This window comes from Cebidichthys violaceus, unplaced genomic scaffold (assembly GCF_023349555.1).
Source record: "Cebidichthys violaceus isolate CVI_PGR_0920_01 unplaced genomic scaffold, fCebVio1.0.p SCAF_97, whole genome shotgun sequence".
Taxonomy (NCBI): Eukaryota; Metazoa; Chordata; class Actinopteri; order Perciformes; family Stichaeidae; genus Cebidichthys; species Cebidichthys violaceus.
The window spans coordinates 521,982-537,146 of NW_027176983.1; the positions used below are offsets into that span (position 1 = coordinate 521,982).

General features: G+C 42.5%; 1 protein-coding gene across 1 annotated transcript in view; it reads right to left on the minus strand.

Annotated features, from left to right (window-relative positions):
* The window catches only part of LOC137868100 (kalirin-like), a 55,143-nt gene that overhangs the window by 22,441 nt on the left and 17,537 nt on the right, over positions 1-15,165 (minus strand). The window contains 1 exon segment of the mRNA XM_068704625.1: positions 2,712-2,786. Coding sequence (XP_068560726.1) covers positions 2,712-2,786 — 75 coding nt within the window.

The following is a 15,165-nucleotide window of genomic DNA, read 5'->3' on the forward strand; positions in this document are numbered from 1 at the left end:
GAAGTAGCTAGAAGTTACAGAAGTTGTGGTACTAGTAGCAGTAGTAGTTAACAGTAAATAGTGATGGTAGTAGTAAAAGTAGTAGTAATAGTATCTGTATTAGTAGTAATAGCAGTTGTAGTAGTAGTAGTAGTAGTAGTAGTAGATGGTGAAGTAGCTAGAAGTTATAGAAGTTATGGTACAAGTAGCAGTAGTAGTTAACAGTAAGTAGTGATAGTATTAGTAATATTATCCTTATTAGTAGTGATAGCAGTTGTAGTAGTAGTAGTAGTAGTAGTAGTAGTAGTAGTAGTAGTAGTAATATAGCTTTAGCAGTAGCAGTGCTTGTATTATGGCAGTATTGTTAGTAGCAGTAGTTTAAAGTTGTACTGCTGGTACAGCATTGTCAAACTGAACTTCCAGAATAAAGAATATTGTTTGGATTGTAAATGATACAGTTCAAGTGTCAGCCTAAACATAAATGTATACTATGTACAGTTTTATGAGATGTATACTAGAATGAAAAATGAAGTAACTAGTGAAGAGTGATTCCAGAGGAGACATTACTCTACACCGTCACTCCATCATCACTAAGGAGTCTCACTGTATCAGTGCTAATCTGCTCTTATTTTACACTCATAGCTTTAATATCTCTGTGTTTGTAACGGAACTCCCATCACAGCCACACCAGCCAGGAAACACACTTTCCAAAAGCTCCGAAAGCCATTCCGAAATACAAACTCTCGCTCTCCCCGTACGTGATAAATGATGTGAGTGGAGATGTTTTGGTTAGATTAATGTAAGAAACACAAACCACAATGTTTATGAAACTGCTACTCAGTCGTGGAAAATCGGTTTGTGTGTTTTGAGTGTGTGATTTGGGAGGCAGCACGCTGCTATAATCTAAGGGAGGGATCTTGATGACAGATCGTTGTTGGCACTCTGTCTTTTACTCTCTCTCTCTCTCTCTCTCTCTCAAGGTCTCTCTCCCATTCTCTCCTTCTAATTCACAGTTACCTTTTCACTGGTACACATAACTACTAAAAGGGTTGAAAGAACCAGTTCTGCAACTGATAAAACGTTGAACAGTACTTAAATCTTGCACCATATTGCTAGCACTTTGCATATGGAAGAAATAATATTCCTTTACAATACTGTAGTAGGAGCCTGCAGTGCAATATACCAAGGTATATACCATAAACAGCCTGAACGCAACATATAATAAATCCCCCCTCAATATGATCACGAATGGCAGGAGTTGCACTTTTTTTTTACGTGCATTATGTAACAACAAACAAAATGGATGTCTTCATTGATAAAAACAAAATATTTATAACATGTAACAATTATTAAAGCATAAATCATGACTCAAAATAAATTTAGACTTTTAAAAAAAAAAAGAAGGTATTTAATGTAGATTCATTGGCCGAAACTACATCCAGGTGAAGACAATAATAAGTTTGTTGTTACATAATACGCATAATTACATTTTCATGAAATCAAATTGCAACTCCTGCATTTGAAATAACCATTGCAATATGTAATAATGTATTACAAAATGTGATGAAGTATATTAAATATTGCATTTCAAGCTCTTTATTACAAAATGAGGGTGTTATTACAATAATAGAAGTGTTTTGGGGTTTTTTTCAGACCCGTTCTGATCAGGTCTCCATTTTGATAATATGGTAGGTTCAGCAGGTTTTTTGTAAGTCTGTTTCAGATCTAGTCCAAAGTAGTACACAGGTAGAGCGAGGCAAGTTTCAAAATAAAAGCACAGAAACACAGAATCATATATCCTTTTGTTTGTTTTGGGGGGGTTTTTCCTCCTCAATTCACGGCTGCTGTTTCAGTACATCTTTAATAATTTGGGGGGGGCACAATATTTAGTTTGGTTTCATTTCCTGAGGTCATGTGATGCTACATCTTGTTTGTTCAGAATCTCAACACATCACACGGCAGAGTGTTTGTGCGAGCGATGGCCCGTGGAGTGAAACAGTTTGTGCGTCTGCTTTCTCTGCTTGTTTTGGCAGGCGGCGATGTGCGGCGCCTTGCCGGAGGGGAGAAGTTCACATAAAGCCATGTTCAGGGTGTGAAGGGCCTGTGATGATTTTCCCTGCCCGCTTCCTGTCTCAGGAGGTGCGCAAGGCTCTAGGTCCAGACATCGGTGATCTCTTCTGCAGTCCTGGCGGTTTAAAAGGCTGACGCGGCGCTATTGAGCATGATGAGGTCCGGTGTTGAGGGAGAACAATGCAGACGGCAGCCACTAAACGGGCTGTAATGTAATCGCTTGGGGCGACTCCTCACCGTCAATTTACTTGCACTAATAGTGATTGTTTCTGCCACTGACCGGCTCAGATTGTTATTGTAAGTGTCTGACAACGTGATGGAGAGAACCCTACAGAGAAATAAAACCTTTTCCTTTACCTCTCTCTTGATCCGGTCCGTCTGTCAGGAGAACTCGACTTTCTCAGTCAATATAGCTCGCACTGAGGACTTTATTGCTTCAAATCAACAACATTTACCATCAACACTGACTGGACATAAAAGGTGGCGAGTTTTCCCTTTTAGGGAACTCTAAGCTCCTGGGGTTCTGCTGTATTTTGATATAGGTTTCTATGATCTCAGCGTCTTGGGTGTGATCTCAAACAACTCCGGCATACAGTGTGTGGCCCCGGATTCCTGTCTCGTACTGAAGGTTTGGTGATTGAAGCACACCGACTGAAACTCACCTGACACGAAGGCTACTTTCTCCTTTAACACAGGAAGAACGTCAGACGCCTTGATGCCTTCAGTCCTCAGTGACCCTGGACAGAGACGGAGAGAGAAAAACAGTGGAGCTTTTAGTATTAATCCCATTATCAGATCAACATTCCTGAGAGAGAGAACACACCCACACTCATCTAGCTTTTACTAAGTTTGTGCGTGTGTGTGTGTGTGTGTGTGTGTGTGTGTGTGTTCTTTGCTTTAACATACTGTAACGTCGTCACTGTAAGCATGGATGGTGTACTGAAGGGGCCTACCAGGCACAGACACAGGGGCCCAAAGTGTCAAGGGGACCCCTTGTCAAAATGTGACCCCTTGTGACCCCTTGTCAAAATGACTACGAAGAGACACAAAGCAACTACAAAGAGACTCAAAATGACTACAAAGAGACACAAAGCAACTACAAAGAGACTCAAAATGACTACAAAGAGACACAAAGCAACTACAAAGAGACTCAAAATGACTACGAAGAAACACAAAGCAACTACAAAGAGACTCAAAATGACTACAAAGAGACTCAAAATGACTACAAAGAGACACAAAGCAACTACAAAGAGACTCAAAATGACTACGAAAAGACACAAAGCGACTAAAAAGAGACTCAAAATGACTACAAAGAGACCCAAAACAACTACAAAGAGACTCAAAATGACTACAAAGAGACACAAAGCGACTAAAAAGAGACTCAAAATGACTACAAAGAGACACAAAGCGACTAAAAAGAGACTCAAAATGACTACAAAGAGACCCAAAACAACTACAAAGAGACTCAAAATGACTACAAAGAGACACAAAGCGACTAAAAAGAGACTCAAAATGACTACAGACGGACACAACACAACTACAAAGAGACTCAAAATCACTACAAAGAAACACAAAGCAACTACAAAGAGACTCAAAATGACTACAAAGAAACACAACACAACTACAAAGAGACTCAAAATCACTACAAAGAAACACAACACAACTACAAAGAGACTCAAAATGACGACAAAGAAACACAACACAACTACAAAGAGACTCAAAATGACTACAAAAAAGGGGCAAAACAACCACAGACAACAAATAACTACAAAAGGAACAAACCTATTAGAAAATGACACAAAACCACATAAAGATGTGTTATATAACAATTAGCGTAGGTGTTAAATGCTTTCAATCGTGAGCAGATTGTGAGATAATGAGCCCCTTGGCACAGACTCCACCACCTCTGCCATAGATGTTATAGTTGTTTAACCTCTTTTTGTTGCTGTTTCAGCGTCTTTGTAGTCACACAGTATAGTGGAAGTATTAACAGTAGAAACAGTTCATCGTTATTCTTCCACCCTTGTGTTATCTCTTCACATCTTTATGATTCCATTCCCTTGGTCTTGTTCTCTCCCTCCCTCTCAGTTCATCTGGTCAGCCGTCTGTCATGTTATGAAATCTCTCTCTCCCTCATTCTTATTTAAGCTCTCTCTCTCTCTCTCTCTCTCTCTCTCTCTCTCTAGCCCAAATGTCCATGTCATGCTGTGTGTATGTGCATGTGATACACTGCCTTGGCTGCAAAACACACTCACACACACACACACACACACACACGTTTCAAGAAAATTCCACAGTGAGAACGCCAAGTCAGCAAAATCTATCTCAGGACACAACGAAAGAGAGATAACAGTCAAATCCATCCCTCATTTTCAGTCTAGTAAAGTTTGGAAAGACATTTTGAAATGCATCACGGGCGATTTGATCCCAAGCGGAGAACCTTTGAGGAACGTGTGAACGACGCGCCGGAATCAGGTCTCTCAGTTACATTCAGCGGTCGTTCTCGACACGCGTGAGCGATCAGAGCCGTCCACGGCTCAGCGACTGAGCGATTAGTCACGATCATTAACGGCGTTCAAGGTTAATGACCTAATTGAACAGTTTTATGTTGGCTCACGTTACCGTGTGCCAATGTTTTACAGAAATGGTATCGATTCATACCTGATGCAGGACAGAGACGGATTGTGTTCAGGCGCAGGTGGCTCCGCCGTATTTAAAGGATTATCACAATGTCTTTGCCAAAGTTTAGCTTCTTAATCGCAAATTAACGTTGATTAATGTTTTAACCGTTGAGAAACAGACCTTCCACCGGATAGATCGTCGTTTGCGTGATCCTGATAAATCAATCTTACATAAAATAATATAACAGCTACAGCATGTCTCTCTGTGACGAGGTCATTACTTTACATCACGTGCGGAACGTAACGAAACTATCAACACCTTTGCACTCTGCTCATAGAAATTAGCATATGTCGAAAAACTAAGAAATGTACATTGTTCAACTCATGTTAGTTGTGTTGAGAAATGTTTGTATATTTTATGTTTCCGCATGCAGAATTGCTTCAGAAAAATACTTTCGAAACTGAAAAAACACGTCCATGTCCGTGTTTTATTTTCTTAATTTATGACACAATTTCAGTACTTTTATCATTTATCATTTTATTTTAGGTTGTACAGATTTAAGCGACGAGCAAAAATACCAATGTGGGAAAATATTTCTATTGCAGATAAATGAGCATATCTCAAAGAATAAATTCAAATAACTTTAAAGTATGTTTTGTGTGCTTTTTTTTGGTCAAATTTGACGAAAAAATAATCCTTTTTGTGTATTTTTTTTGTGTAATGACAGAATGTTGATACTTTTATCAATTATTATGGTTTATTGACAGTATAACCTTTTAGCTTAGGTTGTATTTTGTAGCTCAAGATGACATCAATGAGTTTTTTTTAAAACAGCTGACAGGCTGCGACAGTGCAGCAGTTACACCCATGTGACCTGTGCAGGTATGTTCACATGCTGTTTAATGTTCTGCAGCTAATTAGCCATCTTGGCTGAGCTGGTAATTGACGTGGAATGGACCCAACCGGTCCTACACACAATCTGGATGGATTCTAGCTCGACATGTATTTTAAACTTGCACACACATGCACCACTTACAGCGCAGCGTTAGGGTGAACAACAGCGACACAGTCAGCTCTATTTGGCACCAAATCAATGTCATCTGACCGCTCACTGAAAATGGTAATGAATGGATCTAAAAAAAACACACACACACACACACACCAAGTTGTTTCTGCTAGCTTGTTGAAGCTAGAAGAACATGTGTCGTTATATTAAAATCTAAATGATTTGCATAGAAAAACAATTTTCTTGACTCATCTGTCCATTACTGTTGAGAGGAAACAGCTTTTGTCTTTTCAAAACACACACACACACACACACACACACACACACACACAAACACACACACACACACACACACACACACACACACACACAGGAAGCTGTCAGTCTCGTCTCTGGACAAACACACAACCCCTTTTCAGAATTCTTTTGAGCCGTGGTTACAGTATGAAACCATGAAGACTTACATTGGAGGCTGTATATAAGATTGTGTGCAGTGAGAGATGTGTCATATATTTTGTCCATTCCCTTTAAATCAATAAAGGCAGATTTACTATCAAACTATTCACATGTTTATTAAGAAAAATGAATAAAAATACTTATAATACATCTAAAAATGTTTATTTTCAAGTCTCCATTGCTTGCTTTCTCTGTAACCGTTGTTGCTAACCAGGAAAAAGGAGATTGAGAGGATTATGCAAATAGTTACAACTGTCGATAAATGCGGACACACCAGCAGAAGGGCAGAAAATGCGCACACAGACACACACACACACACACACACACACAGATGTTTTTGCTACTCAGGGTGACATTGCATTAAGTCAAATTCCTCCCCTATGCAATTATTATCCTAACTTTAACCATAACCACAATATAAACACAACTCTGACCCAAACCAAAAACCAAGACTTAACCTATAAAATGTAATGGTTTACATTGTGGGGACCATCTTGGGAGGGAGGATAGTCCCCACACTGTGACTGTGTGAACCGACTTTCGTCCCCACAACACACATAAACACACACACAAAACACACACTCCTCAGCGGCCTTGAAACAACGTGCCAATGATCATTAAACTGCAAGAAAAGGACATTTCAGAGAGAAAGAGAAAAAGAGAACATCTGAATACATTTTTATTGACCCCCTCGATAAGTCCCGCCCCTCGAATGCAAACTGGCCAATCGTAGCGTAGCATCAAACTATCCGGAGCTCGTCATGGTTTAACGGTGAGTAATAGTGATACTCGTTACTCGGAGAGGTTGGAAAGAGATACAAGTTTCTAAAACGTTACATTAAAAACCTGTGGAGCTAACAATGGCAGAGTACTTTAGTACATCATTGACTAGCATTAGCACGTCTATGCTACGTTAGCTACTGAAAGTATCCTGAAGGTATACGTTTTAATGATTGCAACCGTGAATAAAGACCTACCCGGCTTTACAGGAACAGTGTTGTTCCTTAATGTCAGCTGATGAGGTGGTTCACTTTACTCTGTGATCTGTAGCTTTAGCTTCCATCTTTATCTTTTTAACCTGTTTTCACTGCTGAATCAGTCTGACATCATGGATTTATCTTTCAAACACATATTGGAGACCCCTCTGTCCGATTCTCTCTGAAATCACTTTTTTCCAAAAATTGGACAACATTCAGCCATCGAGTGTGGTTAGTGACAGTGTGGGCTTCTATAGCAGCAGCATCAGGGGGCGGGGCTTAGCGAAGGGTCTATAACAATTCCACCCAAATGTGGAAAAAACTTTTGACTCACGCAGTTAATTCAATGACTTTCACAGTCATCATCCAGTAAAGTCTTTTTTAATTGTTTGCAATTTGTAAATTGTACAATAAAAAATAAACACAGCGCTACATTTTTCAGACTGAACTTTCAGCACCAGCTGTGCGCAATATTATCTTACTTATCACCTTCTGCCTTCTCCATTACTCCTGGAGCAGTGGGAAGCTCCATCGTCTTCTGGTTTGTTCATTAGATGCCATAAAATAATGTTGATGCACGCAGCTGCTGTTGATATTAACTCATCACTTCTTAAATATACCTTATAATACATGGCTGAAGAACTCAAGTGGGCTTTTATTGTGAAACCACCTCAAGAAGTGTTTTCAATACGAGCAATTTACGACGCTTTTCTGTTTTTTTTTGGAGGTAAAATGTAGTTTATCGTTGTAAAAAGCACTTTAAATGGGAGAGAATGAATAAACAACAGAGACGTATGTTTCATTTTATTAACAACAGTGTTCTTTAAGCACCTGGAGTAAACAAAGTAAACTAGTTTTGCCCTAGCAAAAGACTTTGCTAGGGCAAAACTCTAACTTTGAAAAAAGCAATAAAGAAGAGTAAGAGCTGTGGACACACAGAGGGCAGCATGTCGGCTCTGATCACAGCTGCAGCTGTAATGGTCTGCATCTGTTCACAACATTAAATAGGCCGATAATGGACCAGTAGCGAGTGACAAATCTCTTTAACCACATTTTTCAGTCAACGCAGAAGCTTAAGTAGCTGCTGCTTATTTCAGGATTTTCATGTTGATCAAAGAATTATGACTATTCAAAAGGACGGGTCTGTTTTTATAGGATTCTCAGTGGTGTTCCTTATGTGTTCAAAACTGTTTCTTCACTTATTCCTAAACGTTGACTGTAGCTGGAGCCATCGGTCGCACCATTCATAACCTCACTGATGACCTTACTTTGGTAACATACGTCTTTGCTTTTTGCTAGCGGCTAAATGGGCGTTTCCATTTTTAAAAAAACGGATATTAGCGCAGATGGACCCTCCATTTAAGAGTCGTCACACACCTTTATTTATATATATATATATATATATATATATATATATATATATATATATATATATATATATATATATATATATAAGTCTCTGTTGTCTTTTTCTGCATTTGCATTTTGCATTTCTGCATTTTGGCACATAACGATCCCATTCCTAATCCCAGGCATGCCAACATCTGCTCCACAGAGACAGAATATAGTCAGCATCCTGATGGACGTGACGTGATTCGTTTGATTCCTTGATTTCGTGATTGCAAGAAAGCAGAGGTTGTAACATCGAGAAAGGACACAGTGTAAGAACTGTACCTCCCTCTGTCTCACCACACATGTAGGTCAAAGAGCAGTGTGGTCAAACATTCAATCCAGTTTGGGTCTTGAGTATTTAATAACTGTCAAGCATGTTTTTGTTCCTACCTTTCTGTCTATCTCACACACACACACACACACACACACACACACACCTTTGATCCATCCAGCATGTGTTTTCTCCATCAGAGATGTTCCCCGCATATATACACACACACACATTCAGCGTATGTTTGTACAGTAGCAACACAGCGGTGATTACAGCAGCATATGGCTGTTAAACACACAAGACCGAATAACTCGGGGGCCATTGAATGGACTTGACACACACACACACACACACACACACACACACACACACACACAGAGAGCGGGGAGACTGAGCTTGCAGTCCAAAAAAAAAAACCCATCAACTTCAGACAGAGGGAAAACCTGAATCTTCATCTTTGCTGCCACGCTGCCCAGGAACAAGGCAGTCCACCTTCTGTGTGTGTGTGTGTGTGTGTGTGTGTGTGTGTGTGTGTGTGTGTGTGTGTGTGTGTGTGTGTGTGTGTGTGCGCCCGTACTGACATCATCCAGAAACTCTCTGAAACATCTGCTAGCGTTCGGTGCACCGATGAGCTAACGTTAGCGTAACACAAACCTTTTAGCTGTACACTCCTCAACAGTACGGTAACTGCGGTCGGTAAAGTCATACGGCTCCCGGTTTCCATAATTGAGAAGAAAAAAGAAAAGCTAATGACGTCCGCTTCCTTTCCGAAAGTTATCTTCATATTGAGACGTTCAGGGCAACTCCTGCAAAAAAAACGCGAGGCGCAAAGAGCGGGAAAAAACACGCAAAACTCTCTCTGAAAACAAGTACAAAAAGCCTCCCTGGCATTTTATTTATTCTGGTCAGAATAAATAAAATGCCAGGATATCATATGTTTGCTTGTTATCCAATCTCTTAAAAGTGAATTGCTTAACTTGCAGCGGACAGTATAACCAAAAAAAGGTAGAACCTGCGCAACAAGCTGGTCAACACACCGAATAAATTGCACCATAAATTGGTCTTTGCCTCCGAGAGGAAGGAAAGGAAAGGAAAGGAAAAGTGCCATCACAGAGGAATTTAACCAAAGCATTCTCTGGTTCTTAAATCCTCAAGACTCATCAACCGTTGCCAGGCAACCAGCGGAAAAAAAAACAAACGGCTCTTGCGCGTCGTCCCGAAAAAAACACACACACACCCGGTGGATAAACTGCTAATAACCGTGAATGAACCGACCGTGTGTCTCTGGCCTCGTTGACATGCTGGCAGGGATTTGAAAGTAATGAATTCAAAATGAAAACCCGGTTCAGTCGACAACATGGACCCAGGCCCGTCAGAGCCGGGGGCAGGTCACATGTCTGGAAACTGAGCGTCACAACGTCTGCTTTTTAGTGTCTCACGTAATCAGAACATTGGTATCAGATTTAAAAGTGAAATAAAACAATTGTCAACATATTGAGCATGTATCAATGTTAGGGAATTTAAATACTCGTTCAAAAGTTTCCCCATCAGCACCGTTTCAGACGGTGATTACATGGATCGGACTGAATCCTCTTTGATGGGGAACGAGATCCCCTAAATCGTTCACACTGCTGTCAAAATGTGGTATTCTGTGAACGATTCCTGCTGGAGATCATTACAATCTACGTCTACGGTCTGATTACTAACTGTGGATCATCGGCTCTCTGTGGCACCCACACACACGCACACACACACACACACACACACACACACACACACACACACACACACACACACCACACACACACACACACACACACACACACACACACACTGGTTAGCCTGGACCTTTTAGAAGTGACTGTACAATACATAGCTGTTTTATTTGTCACACAGGCTTTAATGTGAATTATCCACAGACTTCCCGATGCTCTTTTCTTCCTCAGATGATAAAACATTTATAGAATTATAGCTCAAGATGTGAAACTGCAAAATGACACAGATATGAGCGCCACAAAGTGAATGTACTGTAAAAGAGAAATACTGGAGCCTTTTCCGCAAGGGATCCCACTGAAACACACACACACACACACACACACACACACACACACACACACACACACACACACACAGTGTCTCTGTGATCACTGATTTACTGCCTTACAATATTTCAAAGAGGTAAAGCTACACAAAAACCACTGTGACCAAACCAACCGCTCTGTCTCACTCACACACACACACACACACACACACACACACACACACACACACACACACACACACACAGAGAGAGAGAGAGACAGAAGTCCTCAGAAGTCTTTCAGAGGGCGTTCATGTTTTTTTCATTTCGCTGTGGGAATAAGCGTCGCTCTAATGTTTAGTCCCTGTGAAGTCTCCGGCTGTCTCGTGGGTTCTGTTCACGTCGCTCGCTGGCTGTCGCCCCTGATCTACCCGGCAACCCGGCAATCGACACGGCATCCAGGCAGCGAACCTGGAACCCGGTGAGACATTGGAATATTGCGACTTTTCATGGCATAAACGCACACATTTCATGTCATATTCCCACACTACCACAGGAACACGGAAGCGCTCAACCATGAATGGGCTCCGGTGTGTGTGTGTGTGTGTGTGTGTGTGTGTGTGTGTACATGTGTGTTTCTTTTGTCACAGCAAGGTCACGCAGTCAGGAAGTGATGTCACTGTGTGTGATCCATTTTATCTATGTCTATTTTTATGTCTAACTACATGGGTCAGGTCACAACACACACACACACACACACACACACACACACACACACACACACACACACATACACACACATGCAGAGAGACGTTTCCAGACGTGTGGATGTCAGGAGGTGAACATGTGCTCCTGCTGGAACCATTAACACGGCTAGAAGCGGCACGCAGGAACCGAGCGATGAGACAACCGAGCAGGAAGGACTGCTACCGTCGTTGAGACGCACCCCGCATAATGCAGCAGGGGGGGGGGGGGGGGGGGGGGGGGGGGACATAAGCAGTCAAGACCGTTTTTAAAGTTCTGTTCACGTCAGCCTGTCAGAGAGGAAGCTGTTCGCCAGACAGCGAAGGTGACACTGAGGATGCTCAGACAGCCAACAGATGTCAGGGTTGATGGTTTTTTGTTTTTTTTTAACGTTGTGAAGGAAGTATAAATCTCTATAAATACGATGTACATTTATCTAAGGAGAGAGGCTTGTTTCCCAGCTTGGCACAACTCAAGCCAAAATTTAAAAAAAAAAAGGTCACATGACCCTAAATGTATCTGTGTGTGTGTGTGTGTGTGTGTGTGTGTGTTTGCTCTATAACTTTTTAATAACAATCGAATATGCACAGTTTAACAGCTTTATGCTAAACCAAACTGCAGTGAGAGCGTGTCTCACACACACACACACACACACACACACACACACACACACGGATACATTAGGCTCATATGACCTTTTTTTCAATTTTGGCTTTTTTGGCTCACAGGTCATGTGTGAGTGCCTAGATGTCTTTAGAAGGCAACAGGTGAGGCCGTCTGCACTCGTACCAACAGCTGCCCCGACACCCGGCTGCTGGACCCCGTGTGTTGAGGCGGGGGGGGGGCCGTCATATCCCACGTCGCTTCGCTCCCCACGTTGAAAGAATTCAAAGTGTACATATTCTTGGGTTAATGAATGCGAGGGAAGCTGAAATTCCCGCGAAAGCTCAAGCTGAGCAGTTAGTAACACGTTCGCACCGAATCAATCAACGCCGTCGTGGGGTTGGATCAAAAGCGCCGCTCGTCGCCCCGGCATGTGTTAACCGGCGGGATTGGGTTGCGTCAGCTGTTTGCTTTCTGCTTTCGGATTCAAACACAATCTCTGCAACAGATACAGTCAGAAATGTAAACATGGGGGGGGGGGTGTCACTGCAGCAGAACCTTAAATGACATATTTAACAGAACATGTGTTGCGCTTTAAATCTGCTGTTAATCCATATCCGGATTTCTTACAAATCCATCCTGCTCTCATAAGCGAGACCCGCTACATGCGTGTCGTATGTAGCGTGTTGTATGTAGCGTGTTGTATGTAGCGGGTCGTATGTAGCGTGTCGTATGTAGCGGGTCGTATGTAGCGGGTCGTATGTAGCGGGTCGTAAGTAGCGGGTCGTATGTAGCGGGTCGTATGTAGCGTGTCGTATGTAGCGTGTCGTATGTAGCGGGTCGTATGTAGCGTGTCGTATGTAGCGGGTCGTATGTAGCGTGTCGTATGTAGCGGGTCGTAAGTAGCGTGTCGTATGTAGCGTGTCGTATGTAGCGGGTCGTATGTAGCGTGTCGTATGTAGCGTGTCGTATGTAGCGGGTCGTATGTAGCGGGTCGTATGTAGCGGGTCGTATGTAGCGGGTCGTATGTAGCGGGTCGTATGTAGCGTGTCGTATGTAGCGTGTCGTATGTAGCGGGTCGTATGTAGCGGGTCGTATGTAGCGGGTCGTATGTAGCGTGTCGTAAGTAGCGTGTCGTATGTAGCGTGTCGTATGTAGCGGGTCGTATGTAGCGTGTTGTATGTTGTGGGGGACATCATGCTTTATATCCCCCACAACATACAAGCGTTTACAGCGTTCCATGTACTTAGTGATGGAGTTACATCCGAGCAACTTTGTCTGCGTTTCGCCGCGTGTCATCGTTACTGCGTTTATGTCGACTCATTCACAAAGAAAGCGGCGACTGACACTGGGCAAAGTCTGCAGTGTTTGCTACCGATAAAGAGACGAACTTCCGCCATTAGAAACACGTATAGTAGAACACACCAGCGTCCAGTTGGTGTTCTTTCAGTCCGGTGGCATCTGACTTTTGAGGAGGATGAATCCAGCTTCCCTCATGGCCTTGAACACACCGTGTTTGATCCACCGGCTCCTCCCATGTCATCGTTTACATCTTCTTCTTCTTCTTCTTCTTCTTCTTCTTCTTCTTCAGTGCGCTTGCTGGAACATTGCTGTGTTTCTTGGCACGTTACGACCACGACTGTTGATGAAGTGGAACAGCTTGAACCTGCTGCTGTGCCAGCATTAAAAACAAGTTTTCCCCTAATCAGTTATTTAACCTATAGGTCCTTATTAAAATGGCCTAGTGTAATCGCATACAGTACTTTAACATAAATAAACCGATTCACCGACGCAGAATCTGACCTGTTGCTTCCTCTTCCTTTTTTTTCCCTCTTCCTTTCCTGTCTGGATAACATGAACGTACCGTTTTTTTTACTTCATATAGATTCACTGTAGACTTTAATTACGTCCCATTTCTTCCCATAGTTTTGCTCACTTTACCGGGCGTCACGTGTCTCCCCGGGGGGGGGGGGGGGGGTCGAGAGGACGCCTCAGTGTGTGTGTGTGTGTGTGTGTGTGTGTGTGTGTGTGGGCGTGTCCCACGTCCATGCATCGCCACACGCCGTCAAAGTGACTTTTAATCTCCCCGTTTGTTGCGTTCCAAACAGCTTCCAATCATGTTTCAAAGAGTTTGTACTCGTTGTTGGTGTTTCCTACACACTTAAATGTTACAATGCTCATATCGCTGGCTGCCACCTCGTTCCCGATAGCAGTGGCTGAGCTCGTTATTCCTAATTAACCCCACCTTTTTCCAATCGTGTATACTTGCCGCGGGTGTTTTTTTTGCCAGCCTGTGCTACTGAACCGTCAAACTACAGGCCAACAACGCAACCGAACGTTGACGAAAAGAAGCGGCATCGACGCGTCAACGTCACACGGTCCGTCGACGGCAACTGACCCCAAACCAGATCGTGCTCTTTCCACGCTTCAGTATTCAAATAATGTCAAGCATCAAGCGGAATATGAATAATTCATTCCTGTCTCGTTGTTTTAACGTATCACCTGCATATATTCTTTAACACTTCAGGGCGAATACATTTCCTATCTGAATCTCTCTCTGTCTCTCTCACACACACACACACACACACACACACACACACACACACACACACACACACTCTTTAATGTCCTTGGACGGCTCCAGTTTCCCCTGCAGAGGAAAACCACATCCATCACTCTTCCAACGCAAACCACACACTGCTCTCTCACTCTCTGTCTCTCACAACCACACACACACACACACACACACACACACACACACACACACACAGAAAGAGAGAGCTTGTAATAGTTAAGTGCTTGCCAGGCATCACACTTGGGTCACACACACACACACACACACACACACACACACACACACACACACACACACAGCAGATGATGTATTCTCCATAGGGAAGCTTCTCCTCATAAAGGGACAGTTGCTGGAAAAAACTAAGAAAAAACATACAATGCAATTAATGAAGAGATCTCTCTCTCTCTCTCTCTCTCTCTCTCTCTCTCTCTCTCTCTCTCTCTCTCTCTC